This window comes from Staurois parvus, unplaced genomic scaffold (genome assembly GCF_062004578.1).
Source record: "Staurois parvus isolate SC_StPar_1 unplaced genomic scaffold, SC_StPar_1.0 ptg000347l, whole genome shotgun sequence".
NCBI classification, from domain to species: Eukaryota; Metazoa; Chordata; class Amphibia; order Anura; family Ranidae; genus Staurois; species Staurois parvus.
Genome location: NW_028318143.1, coordinates 6,019,064 through 6,037,334, shown reverse-complemented (window position 1 = coordinate 6,037,334; position 18,271 = coordinate 6,019,064). Strand labels below are relative to the sequence as shown.

The window sequence follows — 18,271 nt, the reverse complement described above, 5'->3', positions numbered from 1 at the left end:
CTCTCCCCCACCATAATTTACACTCGCCATTGGCGAACAGGCGAGTGGAAATTTCAAGGCCTGGGTTAAAGTGATAGTAAACTTGAGTTAGAAAAAAAACCCAAAAAAACTTCTTCCTGCAAAGTAATGTCATAATGTGCTAGAATGCATTGCATACTAGCACATTGTGAAAGACTTACCTTAGAACGAATCCCTCCAGTGGCGTGCTGTCACCATTGAAGGTCTTCCTTCCGGGTTTGCGGACTCTGGCCGCTTGGTTGGCCGAGCCGTGATCACAGGACTCCCGCACATGTGTGAGGGAGTCACGGTCGCAGCACAGAGCTCTGAAGGAACAGCATGGAATGTCGTTCCTTCAGAGCGCATGCGCTGGTGACATCAGCAGCTGCAGAGACGCTGAATATCTTCTAAACTGTGCACGTTTAGGAGATATTCCTTGTACCTAGAGCTAACCTTTATTATAAGAATACCTGTTGGGCAGCACAGTGGCTAAATGGTTAGCACTTTCGCCTGCCAGTACCAGGGTCATTGGTTCAAATCCCAACCACGGCACCACTTGTTTGGAGTGTGCATGTTCTCCCTGTGCCTCCGTAAGTTTCCTCTGGGTACTCCGGTTTCCTCCCACACTCCAAAGACATGCTGGTAGGTTAATTGGCTCCTGTCTAAATTGTCCCTAGTATGTGTATGAATAACTGTAAGATAGGGATCTTAGATTGTACACCCCTTGAGGGTTAGGGACTGATGTGAATGTACAATATATATGTAAAGCGCTGCGTACATTGACGGCACTATATAAGTTCCTGAAATAACTCTGTAGATACAAGTTTCCAATGGAAGTCAACGCTTCCTTTAAGGCACAGGGATGCTCGTGATGCCCAGCTACACCTGAGAATGCTCCTGTACTCTGATTAGATGCAGGAACCGCAGGGAGGTTCCGGTGATCCGCTGCGGGAGGCTCCCCTATTGAAAGCAATGGGAGGCTGCTGGCTTCTGCAGGTAATAATGGAAACTCACATGTAATCGCTTATCATCAGCGATCGCATGTGAGTGATCGGCCTTGGATTCTGTCTGCGTTCAGGGCTGATCACTCGCATGTGATCGCTACCTGACCAATCACGTGTGAGTGGACGCGATTTAGCTTCTGGACCAGCAGCCTCCCATTGCTTTCAATAGGGCTGACGCCTGCTGAGGTTCCCATGTCCAACTGGAGTGCGGGTGCCTTTGCAGGTGTGAATGCGTCATTAAAGTACCTTTTTGTTTTCATGACAAAATGTTTTTTTTCCAACCTGCTCCAAAATAAATTCTGCAATCTAAATACTGTAGGCAAATAACACTTTATTCTTGAAAGCCACATGCATAGGCCCAAATTTTTTTGATTTTTCTTTTCCCTGGAAACATTGCTGCAGAATAGTTGCAGATGTTCTGATATTGAGGTGTTAGGCTGGGCTTGCTGCCTGTCTGTGTGCAGATTTTAAGAGGTTCATTCAAAAGTCAAACTGTCCTCATTTCAACCACAAGAGCTCTCCTACCACCCTCTACCGTGTTTGGAATTGTCTTTTGCATTCTGTGTTTGAGAACATTCATGGTGATTTCCTGCGCTTCCATGAGGCTGATGTCAGATGGGTGATTTTATCGCTAGATACAAATGGCCATTGGTAGAATTGTTAGGATTTCCCTCTGGAATCACGGCAACAACATGTCGCTCCCATTACTAGTGATCAAGATTCAGCAGGGTTTGGGTGAGCGATTCCATAGAGGTAAGTGGAAGGCACTTTGAAGCTTGTGATTTGTCATTAATGGCAGCGTCGCCTGTCTGTCACAAGCCTAAGGCTGGCCATACATTATACGATTTTCTTGTACAATTTCTGTACAATCTCCTTTTAGATTTACCTTTAACTATGTAGTGCAAGGGGAGGCCTGATTGGATACAAATTGAAAGTGCTGTTTACGTGTGACCTCATATTATATGGTTTATGGTCAATCTAAAGGAAAATTGTATAAGGTATGGCCAGCTTTAAGGAAAAAGCCGGGGGAAGGGGTTCCTTTTTGTTTTTTTTTCTTTTTTTTGTTTGTTTACCTGTTTGCGGACAGCCCACCCACATATACTGAAGAAGGGTGGCCCGTTCAGGCACAGTACCGTACTTGTACCTCTCTAGCCTCTCCCGGGTACAGGGTGCGTGTGCATACCTCCACCCGCAGACTTTCAATTTGATTGTACACAGCAGAAGTTAGTCAGCAGGTCCTGGCTAATGATTCATGACTAAGACCTGCTGATCGGCTGTGTCCAGTAAAAGCCCAGAGCCCTGTGTTGGCAATCAGCACAGGGCTTTGTACAAAGGGAACAATCTCCCTGTTTCTATTCCCTGCTTTGCAGGAAGAAGAAACAGAGATATCTAGTAAAAAGCAGAACATAATACACACATGACCTATTGTTAGGCACACATTTACCCCCTGATTACCCAAGATGTTAACCCCTTCCCAGTCAGTGTCATTAGTCCAGTGACCATGTGACTGATCACTGCATTAATACCTTTGGTGATGTCAGTGGCAGTTCCCACCCAGTGTCAGAGTTAGATTGCTTACCGCACTATAGCAGTCCCACTATAAGTCGCTGATCACCTCCCATTAGTAGTATAAAACAAAGTAATACAAGTTCTAGTATATATAACAGAGTTTGTAGACGCTACAACTTTCACGCAAACCAATCATTATACACCTATTGTGATTTTTTTTTTTTCTACCAAAGACGTTTAGCAGAATACATATTGGCCTACATTTTATGAAGAAATTTTTGATTTTTAAATTTAGTTTTTTTATTGCATGTAAATTGTATAAACTTTATTTGGGTACAGCGTTGCATGACCACGCTATTACCAGTTAAAGTAGCACTGTGCTGAATAGCAAAAAATGGTCTGGTCATGAAGGGGGGTAAAACCTTCCAGAACTGAAGTGGTTGATATTCAAGAACTCAGTTGTGGATTATACCATGCAATCCAAAAACAAACGAAACTAGCGCTCAAATCTTCATACAGACTAAATGGTATTCTGAATGCCAAACGGTGAGGTGCAGCCCTTCTACGATTGGGAAATCTGGGTACTGGTGAACAAAAGCAGACAAGGGCGCACTCTCATCGTGCATTACCGTGATATACCATGTATTTATTAAGAAAACAAATATATACTCACAAACCCAAAAGAGAATAAAAACAGAACAGGTAGTCCACGATGACAGACCAGTGCAATAATGTGCCCTGCATAGGGATAACTGACGCGTTTCGGGAGACGAACCTTCTTCAGGGGGTTCGTCTCCCGAAACGCGTCAGCTTATCCCTATGCAGGGCGCATTATTGCATTGGTTTTATTCTCTTTTGGGTTTGTGAGTATATATCTTTTTGTTTTCTTAAATACGTGGTGTATCACGGTATCACCAGTAAGTGGATTATACCATGTTCTCTTTGACAATCCACAGCGAACACTTGCTATGGATGTGTTGTTCATTAAAGAAACTGCAAAGATATGCACCATAAACTGCATATCAGCCATCCATTTCCTATGTTTCTGTGTATGTATGTATATATTGCGGAAGCCTGGGAAGTTAGACTGGGTCTGAGGTAACATTATGATAGCGAGGTCGTAGTTTATTCTTGGAATAAAGGTGCAGCTGGAGTTTTGCCCACTCACATGCAGAAAGGATGTAAACACTAGAGATTAGGGAAGAGCCAGCTGCCATCCAGATGTGCCGTTAGTACAAAAGCATAAAATAATAATAACATACAAGTGCATACACTATAATGTGTCAGCGTGGTTCTCTGCATGTGGAGCACATTATTATTATTATACAGGATTTATATAGCGCCAACAGTTTGCTCAGCGCTTTACAATATAACGGGAGACAATACAGCAATAATACAGTGCAATACAAGACGGATAGGAGGGCCTGATCCTGGGAGCTTACAATCTAAGAGGGAGGGGCTAGTAGTACAAAAGGTAGTAACTGGGGGGGATGGACTGGTAGGAGGAATAGAAGATTTCATTATTAGCTGAGGGCAGGATAGGCTTCCCTGAAGAGATCGCCTAAAAGTCAGCAGAGTAGGCGATTAGTCTGATAAATTGGGGTAGAGAGTTCCAGAGGATGGGGGAAGCTCTGGAGAAGTCCTGGAGATGAGCATGGGAGGAGGAGACAAGGGAGCTAAAGAGCAGGAGGTCGTGCGAGGAGCGGAGAGTACGGTTTGGGTGATATTTAGAGACAAGATTGGTGATGGAATTTGGGGCAGAGTTATAAATGGCTTTATATGTTATGGTTAATGTTTTGAAAATTATAGGTACACATCCATTAAATCCCATCCCATTCATCAATGGCCAGGCCAGGAACTTGCACTGTGGGATGCTGGGTGGGTCGTGTTTATGCTTCTATGCAACTTTTAAGAATCATTTGTGTAGGCAGTTTGGAAAGCCGGCATGAAAAGCATGTTTTGTTGCCTGTTGGTGCTTACTCAGTGTTCACATGTCTTGTTACTGTTTGTTTTTGGTTTTTTTTTTCCTACTCCTGATGAACGTTTTTTGTTTTTCTTTTGAGCTTTATAAACTGGTGTTGTTGCATTGATAGGCCTGTTAATGTCAGGCTTGCCTGAAGATTTAAAATCTACAGAAAGTTGAAGAAGTTCACAAGGAAGTTTTCTGTCTGAGTAAGAAGTGTTTATGGAGGGAGGGCAGTGCAGCTCAGCAACTCCTCAGACAGGCTGTTTACCAGAGAGGGACAAAGACCCTCTCATTCACTAGTAGCAAGTCAGCACAACTCCATAGAAGAACTCTGTGTGAAGAAATTCAAGTTCTCTTTTAATAAAATAACACAAACTGGCCTTAAAGAGGACCTTCTGAAAATGTGTATGTGCTCAGGCCTGGGGGGGGCGGGGCACAAATGAAGGGATCGGGGGCGGACTGACCATTTGGAAACTCGGGCACTGCCCGAGGGCCCGAGATTAGTAGGGGGCCCCATGAGATGCCCCTGGTACCTTTTTCATAGGCTTTTTAGAGTTTGGGCAAGGACACAGGGGCCCCATGATCCCCTATTGCCCAGGGGCCCCGTGAATTGTCAGCCCGCCCCTGGAAGGGATATATTCACCTTTCAACAAAAAATAATAAATGTACATTTTTTTTGCAGGTAAAAAAAAATGTGTTTTTACTATTTTTTGTTGTAGGAGCATGTAAAGCATTTCACCAGCAATCAGCAGATGGCTGATGTAACGCAGGTTTCCTGCAGATCTGTCATTGTATCTGTGTGCTCGTACCTTGTACAGGCGGGCCGATACTTACTGACAGGAGGAATCCATGAACTATCACAGTGATCACAGCGCTGTGGTTGTCCTTTGAGAACTACAGGCCGACAGCCACAAAGGATGTTAGGACTTGTAGTTTCTCATTCATAGAATACTGTGAAGGATGTGGGTGGAGCCCTGCATGGCTGCGATTTTTTTTTTTTTTTTTTTTTTTTTTTTTCCACTAGCTGTCAAAACAGGGGAGTGGGGGCTGATCATTTTATACACCCTGAATATGGTGAAACATATAACATGTTATGAAAAGCAGACTTCTCCTTTAAAAGAAAAATCGCAAGGCAGGCAGTCTGCTCTGGGAGTCTGCAAGCTTCTTTTAAAGAACAAATTAAAAAAAATGGACTACTGATTTACAGATGTATAATAAGTAGCGGTTGAAATCTTACAAATAAAAATGACAAACTCATTTACCTCTTTTACATGCAATTGGAGAGCATCTAGCAAAGAGCCCTAAATGCAGCATTGTGAAAAACGGTGTGACTGCGCCCCTCCAAAAAATATTGTGTTGTCTAGCAGAGCTACAGTTTATATAGGGCTCAATAAAACCTGATGATGTATCATGGGAGGTTTTTTTGTTTTGGTGTTTTTTTTTTTTTTGTTGTTTTTTTCATGATTCAAACCTTGAAGGGCTGGATATGTTTACATTCAGGAGTAACCATGCAAAGCCCTGATTATTTTAGATAAAAAATGTTCAGTGGAAAGCTGTCTGTGGGACTAGTACATTTTCAACAAAGGAGCTGCGTTTCCTTATATGCCAAAGCTGCATGATCTCATGGGGTTGATTTACTAAAACTGGAGCGTGCACAATCTGGTGCAGCTGTGCATGGTAGCCAATCGGCTTCTAACTTCAGCTTGTTCTATTAAGCTTTGACAATAAAACCTGGAAGCTGATTGGTTTCTATGCAGAGCTGCACCATATTGTGCACTCTCCAGTTTTAGTAAATCAACCCCAATGTGTCTGGGGACAGTCGGCCCTCTGTAAAGAAGCCCATGCACAGGCACAACCCTCATAGCAAACTATACGCAGAGCTGACAATCAAAGCTTTAGTGGAGCTGAGGGGGCTGCTGACCTACGATCCAGGGGCTGACTTTGGTTTATTGATCAATAACAATCCAGCAATCCAGTCCTGCCATAGACATTAGATTTTGTCCAATATAAAAATAAATAACTAGAACAGATGACTGTCATTATAATGTATAGATCACTTTTGTATAGTGCAAACAGTTTGGAACGTTAATAGGCAACAAGTTCTACTTTGATAATGTTTATTGTTGTAAAAATAAAGTATTTATCTTGGAAGGCAGCGGCTGTCAGAATACAACAGCCAGCAGGGGAGATTCTTCTCCATCCACGCTGTCGGTGTGGATTGAGGAATCAAGTGCTATCTCTTGTTAACCCCATCGGACTCTGAAATCCACGTGTGTATGGATAGCCTTACCTAACCCTCCTAAATATTTACCTAAGCATTAGAGTTTCCCTCACAGAACATATTTCATTTAGCCTACAGCCACTATTTACTTTTCATTCTGTTGTTAAAATAACGCAATAGAAGAACTATCTTCATTCCTCTCACCACTGATATCAGCTAACCCTCAGACAACACAGACAGATACGGGGGTCAGACAGAAAACACCATTACTGCTCAACCTCACAAATCATAGGCCTTATCAGAACTGACAAAGCAGAGGGCAACACATTCTACGTGGGAAGGTTAGAGTAAAAATATGGCCCATTGTGTACAAATGATGTAGAGATAGTCATCGCATACCAGGGTGTTGCCTACCAGGGTAAAGGAGATAACCTTGCAAAATACAACAGACAAGGAAGCATAAAGTCAGCCATAGATGATGTGATTTTCTTTCCTGCAACCACGGGATGGGAGCCACTGGCAATAATCACATGACAAATCTGACACTTGTACCCAAGTCATACAAAAATTGAATTGGGTATATTAAGGCTGCCCATACAGGGTTCGAACCTTGGCTGAGATTCAAACCATCTATGACCAGCTTAAGAAATGACTGTATACTAAAGCACAAATCACGAAGGTATCTTATAATTGGCCTTATTTACCCAAAGTGTGTTGAGCACTGTCCCATCTTATTTTGTGTATCAGCTTTGTAAGAGCAGGGCTGAAGTGCAATATATTTTTTGGTTTTTGTTTTGAAATCGTAGATATTTCTGAAATGTCACTACTACCCTGATGTGTTGATATGTGAGGTGATCATACAGAAGAGCTAATTTATTTCTGTTTTCTTCAAGGTCCAAGTGCCCCCAGTAGTCAAAAGGCCAGTTCATCTGCCCCAGGCGATTTCTCTCCACCTTGTAGCCCCAACCCATCAAAGAAAGGAGGAAGCATTAACTGGTCCCTCCCAGACAAAATTAAATCCCCACGGACTGTTCGTAAACTGTCTATGAAGATGAAAAAGCTACCGGAACTCAGCAGAAAGTTGAGTGTCAAAGGGACATCGAGCCACAGTAACTCTGACCAGTTGTCTTCCACTTCCAAAGGAAACTGTCAGGATGTAAGCCACGCACCATCTTTGTCGTCTGCTGGGCCGGCAGCCTCTGCCGCCAGTAGGAACGTCATCAGCCGATACCACCTCGATAGCAGCGTATCTTCACAGCAGAGCTACAAGAAAAAAAATTCAGGCACTTCCAAATCTTCCAGCAAAGGGGGTTACCTCAGTGATGGGGACTCCCCTGAGCTTATAACCAAATCAGGCAAACATGGTGGGGAGAACAGGTCTACAAAGGGAAAAGAGTCCCTTCCTTGTAATAATACAAAGTCTGACTTCGACATCGATGCCTTCAGGCACTATAGCTTTTCTGATCAACCCAAGTGCTTCCAGTATGTATCAGGGCTGATGAGCCTTCACTTTTATGGTGCAGAGGATTTAAAGCCTCCTAGGATAGACTCTAAAGATGTGTTTTGTGCTATCCAAGTAGATTCTGTCAACAAAGCCAGAACGGCTCTTCTGACTTGTAGGACGTCATTCCTAGACATGGATCACACCTTCAATATTGAACTTGAAAATGCCCAGCACTTAAAACTGGTTGTGTTTAGTTGGGACCCAACCCCAAAGAGGAACAGAGTCTGTTGCCATGGCACTGTGGTCCTGCCTGCACTTTTTAGGGTGACCAAAACCCACCAGCTGGCTGTTAAGTTGGAACCCCGTGGTTTGATCTACGTGAAACTGACTCTCATGGAGCAGTGGGAGAACTCTTCAGATCGCCTTGGTGTAGACCGTGACCCTGTGGTATTTGGGGTGGATGCTCGACAGGTTGTCGAAAAGGAGAACACGGGATCGATGGTCCCACTTCTCATGGAGAAGTGCATCATGGAGATTGAAAAGAGAGGCTGTCAGGTAAAGAGTGTTTTTTTATTTCAGTTGGCTCAGTTTCTAGTGGAAGAGCTGTTCTTGTTTCTTGTCACACTGCCAATAATGTTTTAATGTGCATCAAGAATTGGAGAATCTATTTGGTTACTGAGCACATCAGGAGCACCTGTTCTTCAGATATTTAGGCGACATCTCTGCCAGTGGTTGTTGTCGTCATTGGTTTTCCCCTCTTCACCTTAATTTCCTGTGTCCAACAAATCACACTTGAAAACTTAGTGACCCCGCCACCACAGGTCACCTTTATTTAAAGCTGACCCTGTAAAAGATAACACGCCATACTTTTCCTACAGCCATTTGTTCAAACACCACCACTTTGCTTCACTCCTAGCTGCAGCAGATATTCGGGTGATCGGGTGGGTCGAACACCTGTTACCCAGACCACACATTGTGGTTTCTCCTGTTGGCTCGTAGTGATACATGAGCTGGTGAGAGCAGCCTGTGCTGTATGGCAGGGGAACACATATTTAACAGACCCAGAAGTGTGGAACACCTGCTGCGGCCAGAAGAGAAACTGTGGCACTTCAACAAACTGGACGCTTGAAACGTAAGTATTGGTAAATAGGATCACTTCTTACTGGTAAATGAACCACTGGACATGCATTACATGCCAGTGTCTATATGTGTAATTATATATATATATAAAATTATTATTATTATACAGTATTTATAAAGCGCCAATGGTTCGCTCAGCGCTGTACATTACAAAGGAGGACAGAACATGTGACAGAACAATACCAATACAATGCAAAACATGAGGGGATCGAGGGCCCTGCTCTTTCGAGCTTACAATTTAGGAGGGAAGGGATAGTGGTACAGGCCTGTATGGGGGGAGACATAAATGTCAAATATATGATGCAATACATTCCTGTGCCGGCACAAGTGGTTGGGGCCCATTCATCTGTAATATAAACAGCTGTATCCTAGAGCTCTTGAATGAAAAAATGCCCCATTTATTCCCAGGGTGGAAGAAAAGATGCAAAAAGCAGCACTCTGCTTGAAATGGTATCTTCACCACTATATGTGGACTACACACCACCTTTCGCAGGGAAAACAGGACATATCCCAAAAGATCTTCTGCCCGTTGAGATATATGTGGTATATCCTGTATCCTATACAAAGCACCATGATGTCCCCATCCTGTAGTGAGATAAATGATATGTGGGAAGTCACTGACAGAGTATACACTCAATAAGATATATAGGTCATATAGATCACAGAGGACCATATATCTAATGTCCTGTAACAGTCCACTCACCACCTGTGCTGTGGGTATTAGGAATGAAAGAAATGTCCTTCATGGGTACTGCCATACACGGCCACAGAGGCCTAGGAACCACCGCTGACATCCGCCGATATACCGCGGGTTCCAGCCCCTTCTTGGCGCTTGTGCTGCTCACACTTGCCTCATGGCATGTGAAGATGGCTTCCTCCTTATGGGTCAGCGTGCGTTCCACCTAATGCGCATGACCGGAAGTGACGTATCTGACGTATGACGTCAACGCGTTTCGCCGATGGGCGTATCTCACTCAGCTTCGTCAGGACCAATGGGATTGGGATTCACCATAATGGTATTGTTCTACATTTAATATTCAACATTATGGTATGCCTATGGTATAATTTTTGGATACACCTCTTTTGGGAAGTGTTCACCTATGTGCCTGTGCTACAGGGACATTAGACTCTTGCAGTCATTTTTTCTGTTGCACATGCATTTAGACCGGTCTTGGTGTCATTTTATATGGTTTTAGGTCTGTGTGTATTGTCTCATACTGAGGTGATGGTAAACCAGGGCGAACGCCCATATGTCATATTTATATATGTGTAATAAAGCATAATTTTTGGAAATTTTTCTGAGTGTCACGTTCTGTTCATAATGTAGCCGCTTTCTCTGTGAATTTCTTTTCACAAACCCCCCTTTTTTTGAATGCCTCTTTTGGCTACTGAATGGAGACCAAATATTGGGTGACATGATAATTCATTTGACAACCTCTTAATAACTATCTTTAATACAGGTGGGGTAGGCTTCCCTGAAGAGATGGGTTTTCAGGGTGCGCCTAAAAGAGAGGAGAGTAGGTGATAATCTGATGGGTTGGGGCAGGGAGTTCCAGAGGATGGGTGACACCCTGGAGAAGTCTTGGAGGCGGGCATGGGAGGAGGAGACCAGGGAACTAGAGAGAAGGAGGTCTTGTGAGGAGCGGAGTGTGCGTGTTGGGCGGTACTTGGATATTAGGTCAGTGATGTAGTTCGGGGCAGTATGGTGGACGGCTTTGTACGTCAGTGTTAGGATTTTGAATTTGATCCGTTGCGCAATCGGAAGCCAGTGGAGGGATTGGCAGAGGGGGGTGGCGGAGACGGAGCGGTTGGAATGGTGAATGAGTCTGGCAGCCGTATTCAGGATCGACTGAAGCGGGGATAGCCAGCGGCAAGGCAGGTCAGTGAGGAGGGAGTTGCAGTAGTCGAGTCGTGATATGATGAGGGAGTGGATGAGCTACACACACCACCCACACATACACACTTTAGACAAAAAAAATGGAAACACTACATGATTTCCAGGTGTGAAAGTGACGACCTGTTTTGTGTTGAAAGTGGAAGTGATGTATCATTCTTTTGTTTCTGCTGTGTGATGAGACAGCTAGCTAACAGGTCTCATCTCCTAGATTGTAAGCTTGAAAGAGCAGGGCCCTCGATACCCTCATGTTTTGCATTGTATTGGTATTGTTCTGTCACATGTTCTGTCCCCCTTTATAATGTACAGCGCTGAGCGAACTATTGGCGCTTTATAAATACTGTATAATAATAATAATAATAATATCAGAGCTTACTGCACTTCAAAGTGCAAATTGTTGGTGCCCGCTTAGTTTGTGCCTCTGTGACTGAAGTTTGGCAATTTATTTGCTGTATTGTGAGGTACAGTATCAAAGGTTAAGATGGCATATACAGTTTCTGATAAAACGTCCTTTGATAAGCATAAGCGTGGTGGACATGGCCAACTGACCGAAAGAGACAAAAGGACATTGCGCTGGAATGTGACCTGGAATAAGAAAACAACTGCTGCACAAGTGACTGCAGAGCTCAGTCTCATTCCCGTGAAGACTGAGATTGAGCTCTGCAATCACCTTTGCAGCAATTGTTTTCTTATTCCGCTTCACCACGAAACATGTTGTCACTTTCACACCTGAAAATCATGTAGTTTTTTTTTTTGTTTTTTTTTGGCAAACCCCTATAATATATGAAATGCCTGAGACTGTTTAAAACAATGGTTTTACATTAGCGAGTGATGCTTAGATAATTATGTAAAATGTATCAAGATTGGCATCGTAAAAAGTCGGTCTGCCTGTTAATTGTTTTGATCTTTTAAAGTGAAACTCTTTCCAAACATTTTTACTTAAAAGTGGAGCAGTGTTTTTTTTTGTTTAGTTTTTTTAACCTATTTATACTTTCCTAGGTGGTTGCAGCATCGATTCGGTACTGCATATGTCCCCCGCTGGCTCTAAGGGTGAGAACTCAGCAATCACATGACTGAGTTCTCCTCCTCTGAGCAGAGAGCGGGACTGTCAGTCACCACTCTCTGATCAGCTCCCCAGTGCTCCCTGGAGCGCTGGGCTGTGAAGGGGGAAGCAAGGGCTGGCTCAGGCTCTCAGCGGCTTGCTGAGAGGCTGAGCCAGCTGCCACTCCAGACTCGGGGGGTGAATCTCGACTTTAAAGTTGGGATCTTTCCCCATCCTGAGCCGGCTTAGCGAAAAAAACCCGAATATCTCATAAATGATGCATGTTTACGAGATATTCTTTATTATAAGCTTACCTTAGATAAAAAGTAACCAAGTGGCTTTACAACCACTTTAATACCTCAGTCTGTCAAGATCTTCACTGTGTGGCCTCCACTGTCACCAAAATCCTTCCAGTTGGCTCGTGCAGCTCCCATGCATATGCAGGCTGTGTCCTGTGGAAGGTGTGTGCGTTTTCTATTGGAATGGATGGAGTCTGTGGTACAAGCCAGTGATATCCTCAGTGAAGCAGGGTTACAGTTACCTAGGTGTCTTTACAAAAATGCTGTGGGGGGCAAAGTGCACTTAGGGGTCAGTTCACTAAGAGTTAAATAATGACTGAAAAAATCCGGCAAAATAACGCATGCAGTAAATTTTTTGCAAATGTGCAACTCACTAAGAATTTTGCGACAAATAACTTGCGTTTAAAATATGCGATAATTACCGCATATTTTCATGCAGTAATTTATCGCACGGTCGCATATTTTCATGCAGTAATTTATCGCACGGTCACATATTTTCATGCAGTAATTTATCACATGGTCGCATATTCATGCAGTAATTTATCGCGCGGTCGCACAGTAGCAGTACATTTTTTGCAAATGTGCAATTTACTAAGAAGTTTGCGGCAAATAACTTGCGGTAAAATATGCAGTAATTACCGCATATTTTCATGCAGTAATTTATCGCACGGTAGCTGGTTGTTAAGGAAGCCAGCCGCGGCGTCCTTAACAACAGATGACTTATCAGCTGTCAACGGGTGTCCCACTGACAGCGAAATGTACACAAAACATGCCAGCAATTACAAATAATGAAAAATACAGTGCGGGGCTCCCCCCATCCAATACGAGGCCGATAGGGAGCTGCATATGGGGGGGGGTAGAGAATATCAGGAGAGCAGTGTATATAGTGAGATACCGCTAAATGTCACTGCTGGTTTTTAAATGTAATTACCGACTTTTTTTTTCCCTTCACTATAGCTCCAAGAATGAGCTGTCACTCTCTCCTCTGCTAAAGGAAACTAAGGGGCGGGGTCACTGGGTAATGTCACTTGGTGACCCCGCCCCTTAGTTTCCCTAAGAAAAAAAAAAGAAAATAAAAAGCTGATAATTGCATTTAAAGCCCGGCATTCTTTTTTAATGCAATTACCAGCTTTTTTTTTTCTTCTTCACTATAGCTGAGAATGAGCTGACATTCTCTCCACCGCACAGGGAAACTAAGGGGCGGGGTCACCCAGTGACATTACTGAGTGACCCCGCCCCTTACTTTCCTGACAGCTCATTCTTGGAGCTATAGCGAAGGGAATAAAAAGCCAGTAATTGCATTTAAAAGCCAGCAGTGACATAAGGGCAGCCAATGAGGGAGTCTGAGTGTATACACTGCTCCCGCACTATATACGTTGCTCCTCTCCTGCCCCCGCCTTGCACACACTCCCCACCCATCCTCTTCCCCCTACAAAAAGAGGACCTGTCACTCATGCTATCACATAGGGGATTATTGGTTCTCTGTGATAACAATAAAGTCATAAGTTAAAAAAATAAATAAAAATTCACATTAAAGTAAAAAAATAAATAAAAATTTGAGCCTCCCCACATATGCAGACATTTCAGTTTTCCTTTTTGGCCACATGCATTCTGAATTTGCGGTATTGGTTTCGGCACCAGAAGTTTCATTTTGGTGCACCACTACTTAATATCCATACCAGACCCCTAGGGGTTGGGGGACCCCCTCGCTGCATGTGATACCGCCTGCAAAACCCTGGTGATAATACCGCTTCTTTTTTTACTTTCTGTTCGGTTTGTGAATTGGAGTTAACCGCTTACTGCATGTTTTTTTTTGCAGTATTTACCGACACATATTTAATTTTGCATCAAATACCACAGAATCTTCTTTTTTTTTTTTGTGAATTCTGCTGGTGACTTGTCTTGCAGTGTTTAAAGGACAAGGTTACCTCTTAGTCTAGAGCCACTTCAAAGTGTATGTCTGAGCAGAATAAAGGAAACCATCTGTAATGCATGTACATTGCCCTATGTTTTATCCCTTGAAAACTGCTGCAAGTACAAAAAAATACTTGTTGATCTGCCAAAAATCCAGTGCGCTTATATCTCCCTGTGCACTCTGCCTCTGTTGCAGTGAAATCAAAGTGAAAAGCAGATCTGTCCAATTCTCCCTTGCTGGACTACAGAGCACCTTTCCCTTATGTCATGGAGGAAAGGAGGGTTCTGTTGTCCCAGAGGGAACTTCTCAGGACTGAAAATGCAGCTTGGGATTTCGGTGCAGCAAAGGCACTGTGTTTGCAGTCTTGTAACACAACAGGTATTTTTCTGTACAGTGTTTTTAAGGAGACAAATCACAGGAAATGTGAATGTATTCCAAAGATGTTCAGCATATCCTATTTTTAAGTTTTGCGCAGACATACGCATTAAAGCAGAACTCCAAATTAGGATAAAAATGAACAGGCTATTTAAAAGATAAAAGAACTTCATTTTGCTGCAATCTAGGGATTTCCCTACAATAGTTTTTTTCTGCTGCTAGTAGTTCTGAACCTGATGACCAGCATCATTCAACCCACTTCTGCTGAGCCCAGGTCATCCCGGACCCGCCCCAGCCTGTTACTGGATAGTGGAAGGAGAAGAGGCACAGTAATGAGCTCCTTTCTCTGTCACTCTGCTCTCTCCTCCTATCAGCATGTTCCTTGTATGCACATGAACTGATTTGCTCATTGAGCTGCTTCTTCCTAGCACACTTTAGTCCCACTGTACAGGGACTGTAAAAAGCTGATACCAGGTCAAATCCATCTACTTACACTGCTTGCATTAAAAAAAGTGCACTTAAAATGGAAGTATACACGTTTGCCTCAGCGATCTTTTCTGTTTCCTTCCTCCTTTTTTAAATATGTGTTAGTGATTACAGAGCTGTATTAATGTGTGTCTTTTATATCTGCCTAGTAGAATTTGGCTTTAAAGTAGAATTCCAGCCTTACATTATGCTTACAAATCCTCCCTCCCCCTCCTGCTACCTATCCTGTGTAAAAATAGATCTTACACTTACCTATTTTTAGTCTGGTCACCTGATCTACAGCTCTAGCTCCTCTGTGTCGGTGAGCGGCAGCTGCAGGGGAGAAGAGGAAGCAGCCACAATGGCTGGGCCAAGGGAACCTATGGGTGGCATCACCGCTCCCAGAATTCTCAGCGGTTGTGGAGCGATCTTTCCTTTCCAATGCAAATACAAATATCACCAGCTTATGTCCTTTAAAACGGAGTTCCAGCTGGAAAAAAAAAATAAAAGTCAGCAGCTACACAAACTGTAGCTGCTGACTTTTAAAATACAGCCACTTACCTGTCCCTCGGTCCAGCAGTGTCCTCACCACCGCTGGTTTCACCGTCCATCTTCTCTCCCTGGTGCCGGCATCTTTAGTGTGGTCACCCGGCTCTGATAGCTTGTGGCTTCACAGCCGGGTACCAACTGCGCATGTGTGAGAAGCTCTGCGCTTTTGTGAATGGTCCCGTAGTCTCCTGGGACCTGTCGCCTGTCACTTGTACGGAGAGGGAGGGGAGGACAACTGCCACTTCTGATCGCCTAGGCGATCGGAGCGGGAGTGGGAGCTGGTACTTGTCAAATTCGGGTACCCGCCCTCCCTCCCGCTCCCCAAAGGTGCCAATTCTTAATGGGAAGCTTAAAGCGGAACTTCTTCTTTTTGGGTGGAGCTCCACTTTAAATCGTTGCAACATCCCATGATTACACAGAGCAAAGAATCCTGAAGTCCCTTGTCCATATATTGGGGGTTCTTCGCACTTTCCTTTCCAATGCAGCCTCCGCTCACTGGCCTAGGAGATCAGGTGACCAGACCGGAGCAAACTATGCATACAGGTCTTTTTTCCATAGGTTAGGCAGGATAGGTATTCGGAGGGAGGAGGCTGGAATTCCAACGGATAGAGTAGTGAATGAATAGAACCTCTGCCAGGTTTTGTCCCTGCTGGATGCACTGCGAGTATTATGAGCAGTCCAGTGGTGAAAGCAGACCATGATTTTGGTGGACAGCTGTAGTACAAAGACAAATATCAGGTTGGTGACCAGCAAGAGACTTCCATTTTCCAGGATGAGGTTTTATATAACCAAGGACAGGGCGGTAATCAAACAACATCTGTCAGCTTTTGGAACAAAGATAATATTTTCCTGATCTGTGAATGGTGTAATCATAGAGGCGTCTATCTGTACATTGTGTATAATGGGCCTCTTGTTCTGCAGCGTCAGCCTGTGTTTCCCATAATGACCCGTGTACCTGGATTTGTCTCTACATCATCACAGTGAGTGCGCAGTCAGCGTCCTGTTTACTCAACTGAAAATTGATGTCTTGTGATTTAACACCTGCCAGGTGTTCCAGTAAACGGCGGTCTGTCCTTGTATACAAATGTTTGCACATGCTGGTGGCAGATGCCGGCCTTGTTGGGGGTGGGGTAGCGTTACCTGGTTACTGGGGGGGTTTCGTTTGGGTTCAAAGTCTGTTCAAACACTTGTGTCATTTTCTACCAAATTGTGTCTGTGTGTCGCCTGGTGATGTGTTTTCTAGGGGATATTGGCTGTTAGGAAAATGTGAGGTCAGCGTTGGAGAAGGCTAATGTGGACCTTGCAAGGTTGGTGGAAAACGGGGTTTTTTTTTGTCATTTAATTGCAGTTTTTAGAAAAAATTTTTATTATTATTATTTATTTCAGGTACTTATATAGCGCCATCAATTCACGCAGCACTTTACATATATATTGTACATTCACATCAGTCCCTAACCCTCAAGGGGTGTACAATCTAATGTCCCTAACTCACATTCATACACATACTAGGGACAATTTAGACAGCCAATTAACCTACCAGCATGTCTTGGGAGTGTGGGAGGAAACTGGAGTACCCAGAGGAAACCCACGCAGGCACAGGGAGAACATGCACACTCCAGGCAGGTGGTGCCGTGGCTGGGATTTGAACCAATGACCTGAGGACTGCCAGGCGGAAGTGCTAACCATTTAGCCACTGTGCATACGAACTTTAAGGCCATCCCAGTCTTAGTCCGTAGGGTTCAATATTGAGTTGGCCCCGCCCTTTGCACCTATAACAGCTTCAACTCTTCTGGGAAGGCTGTCCACAAGGTTTAGGAGGGTGTCTATGGGAAGGTTTGACCATTCTTCCAGAAGCACATTTGTGAGGTCAGGCACTGATGTCGGGGGAAGAGGCCTGGGTCACAGTCTCTGAACTAATTCATCCCAAAGGTGTTCTATCACGTTGAGGTCAGGGCTCTGTGCAGGCCAGTCAAGTTCCTCCACCCCAAACTCACTCATCCATGTCTTTATGGACCTTGCTTTGTGCACTGGTGTGCAGTCATGTTGGAACAGGAAGGGGCCACCCCCAAACTCTTCCCACAAAGTTGGGAGAATGAAATTGTCCAAAATGTCTTGCTATGCTGATGCCATATAGGAAGAGCCTCATCCTGCCCAATTTCATTGTGTTGTGGCACTGAGGCCATCGCAAAATCATTAGACAACCCCGGGATGATAAGAGTTCCTAGCAAGATGGTCATGTGATTTATGATGGTTTGTTTTTTTTTTCTTTTTTTTTTTCTTTTTTTTTTAGGGTTTTTTTTTTCGTTTTTGTCATTTAATTGCAGTTTTTAGAAATTGTATTTATTATTTTATTACAGGTACTTATATAATGCCGTCAATTTACACAGCGCTTTACATATATATTGTACATTCACATCAGTCCCTAACCCTCAAGGGGTGTACAATCTAAGG

At 43.8% G+C, this 18,271-nt stretch overlaps 1 protein-coding gene across 1 annotated transcript in view; it reads left to right on the top strand.

Annotated features, from left to right (window-relative positions):
- SYDE2 (synapse defective Rho GTPase homolog 2) overlaps positions 1-18,271 on the top strand; it is an 84,133-nt gene that overhangs the window by 33,061 nt on the left and 32,801 nt on the right. Inside the window, exon 4 of the mRNA XM_089684412.1 lies at positions 7,591-8,696. Coding sequence (XP_089540538.1) covers positions 7,591-8,696 — 1,106 coding nt within the window. The remainder of the gene's footprint in view (positions 1-7,590; positions 8,697-18,271) is intronic.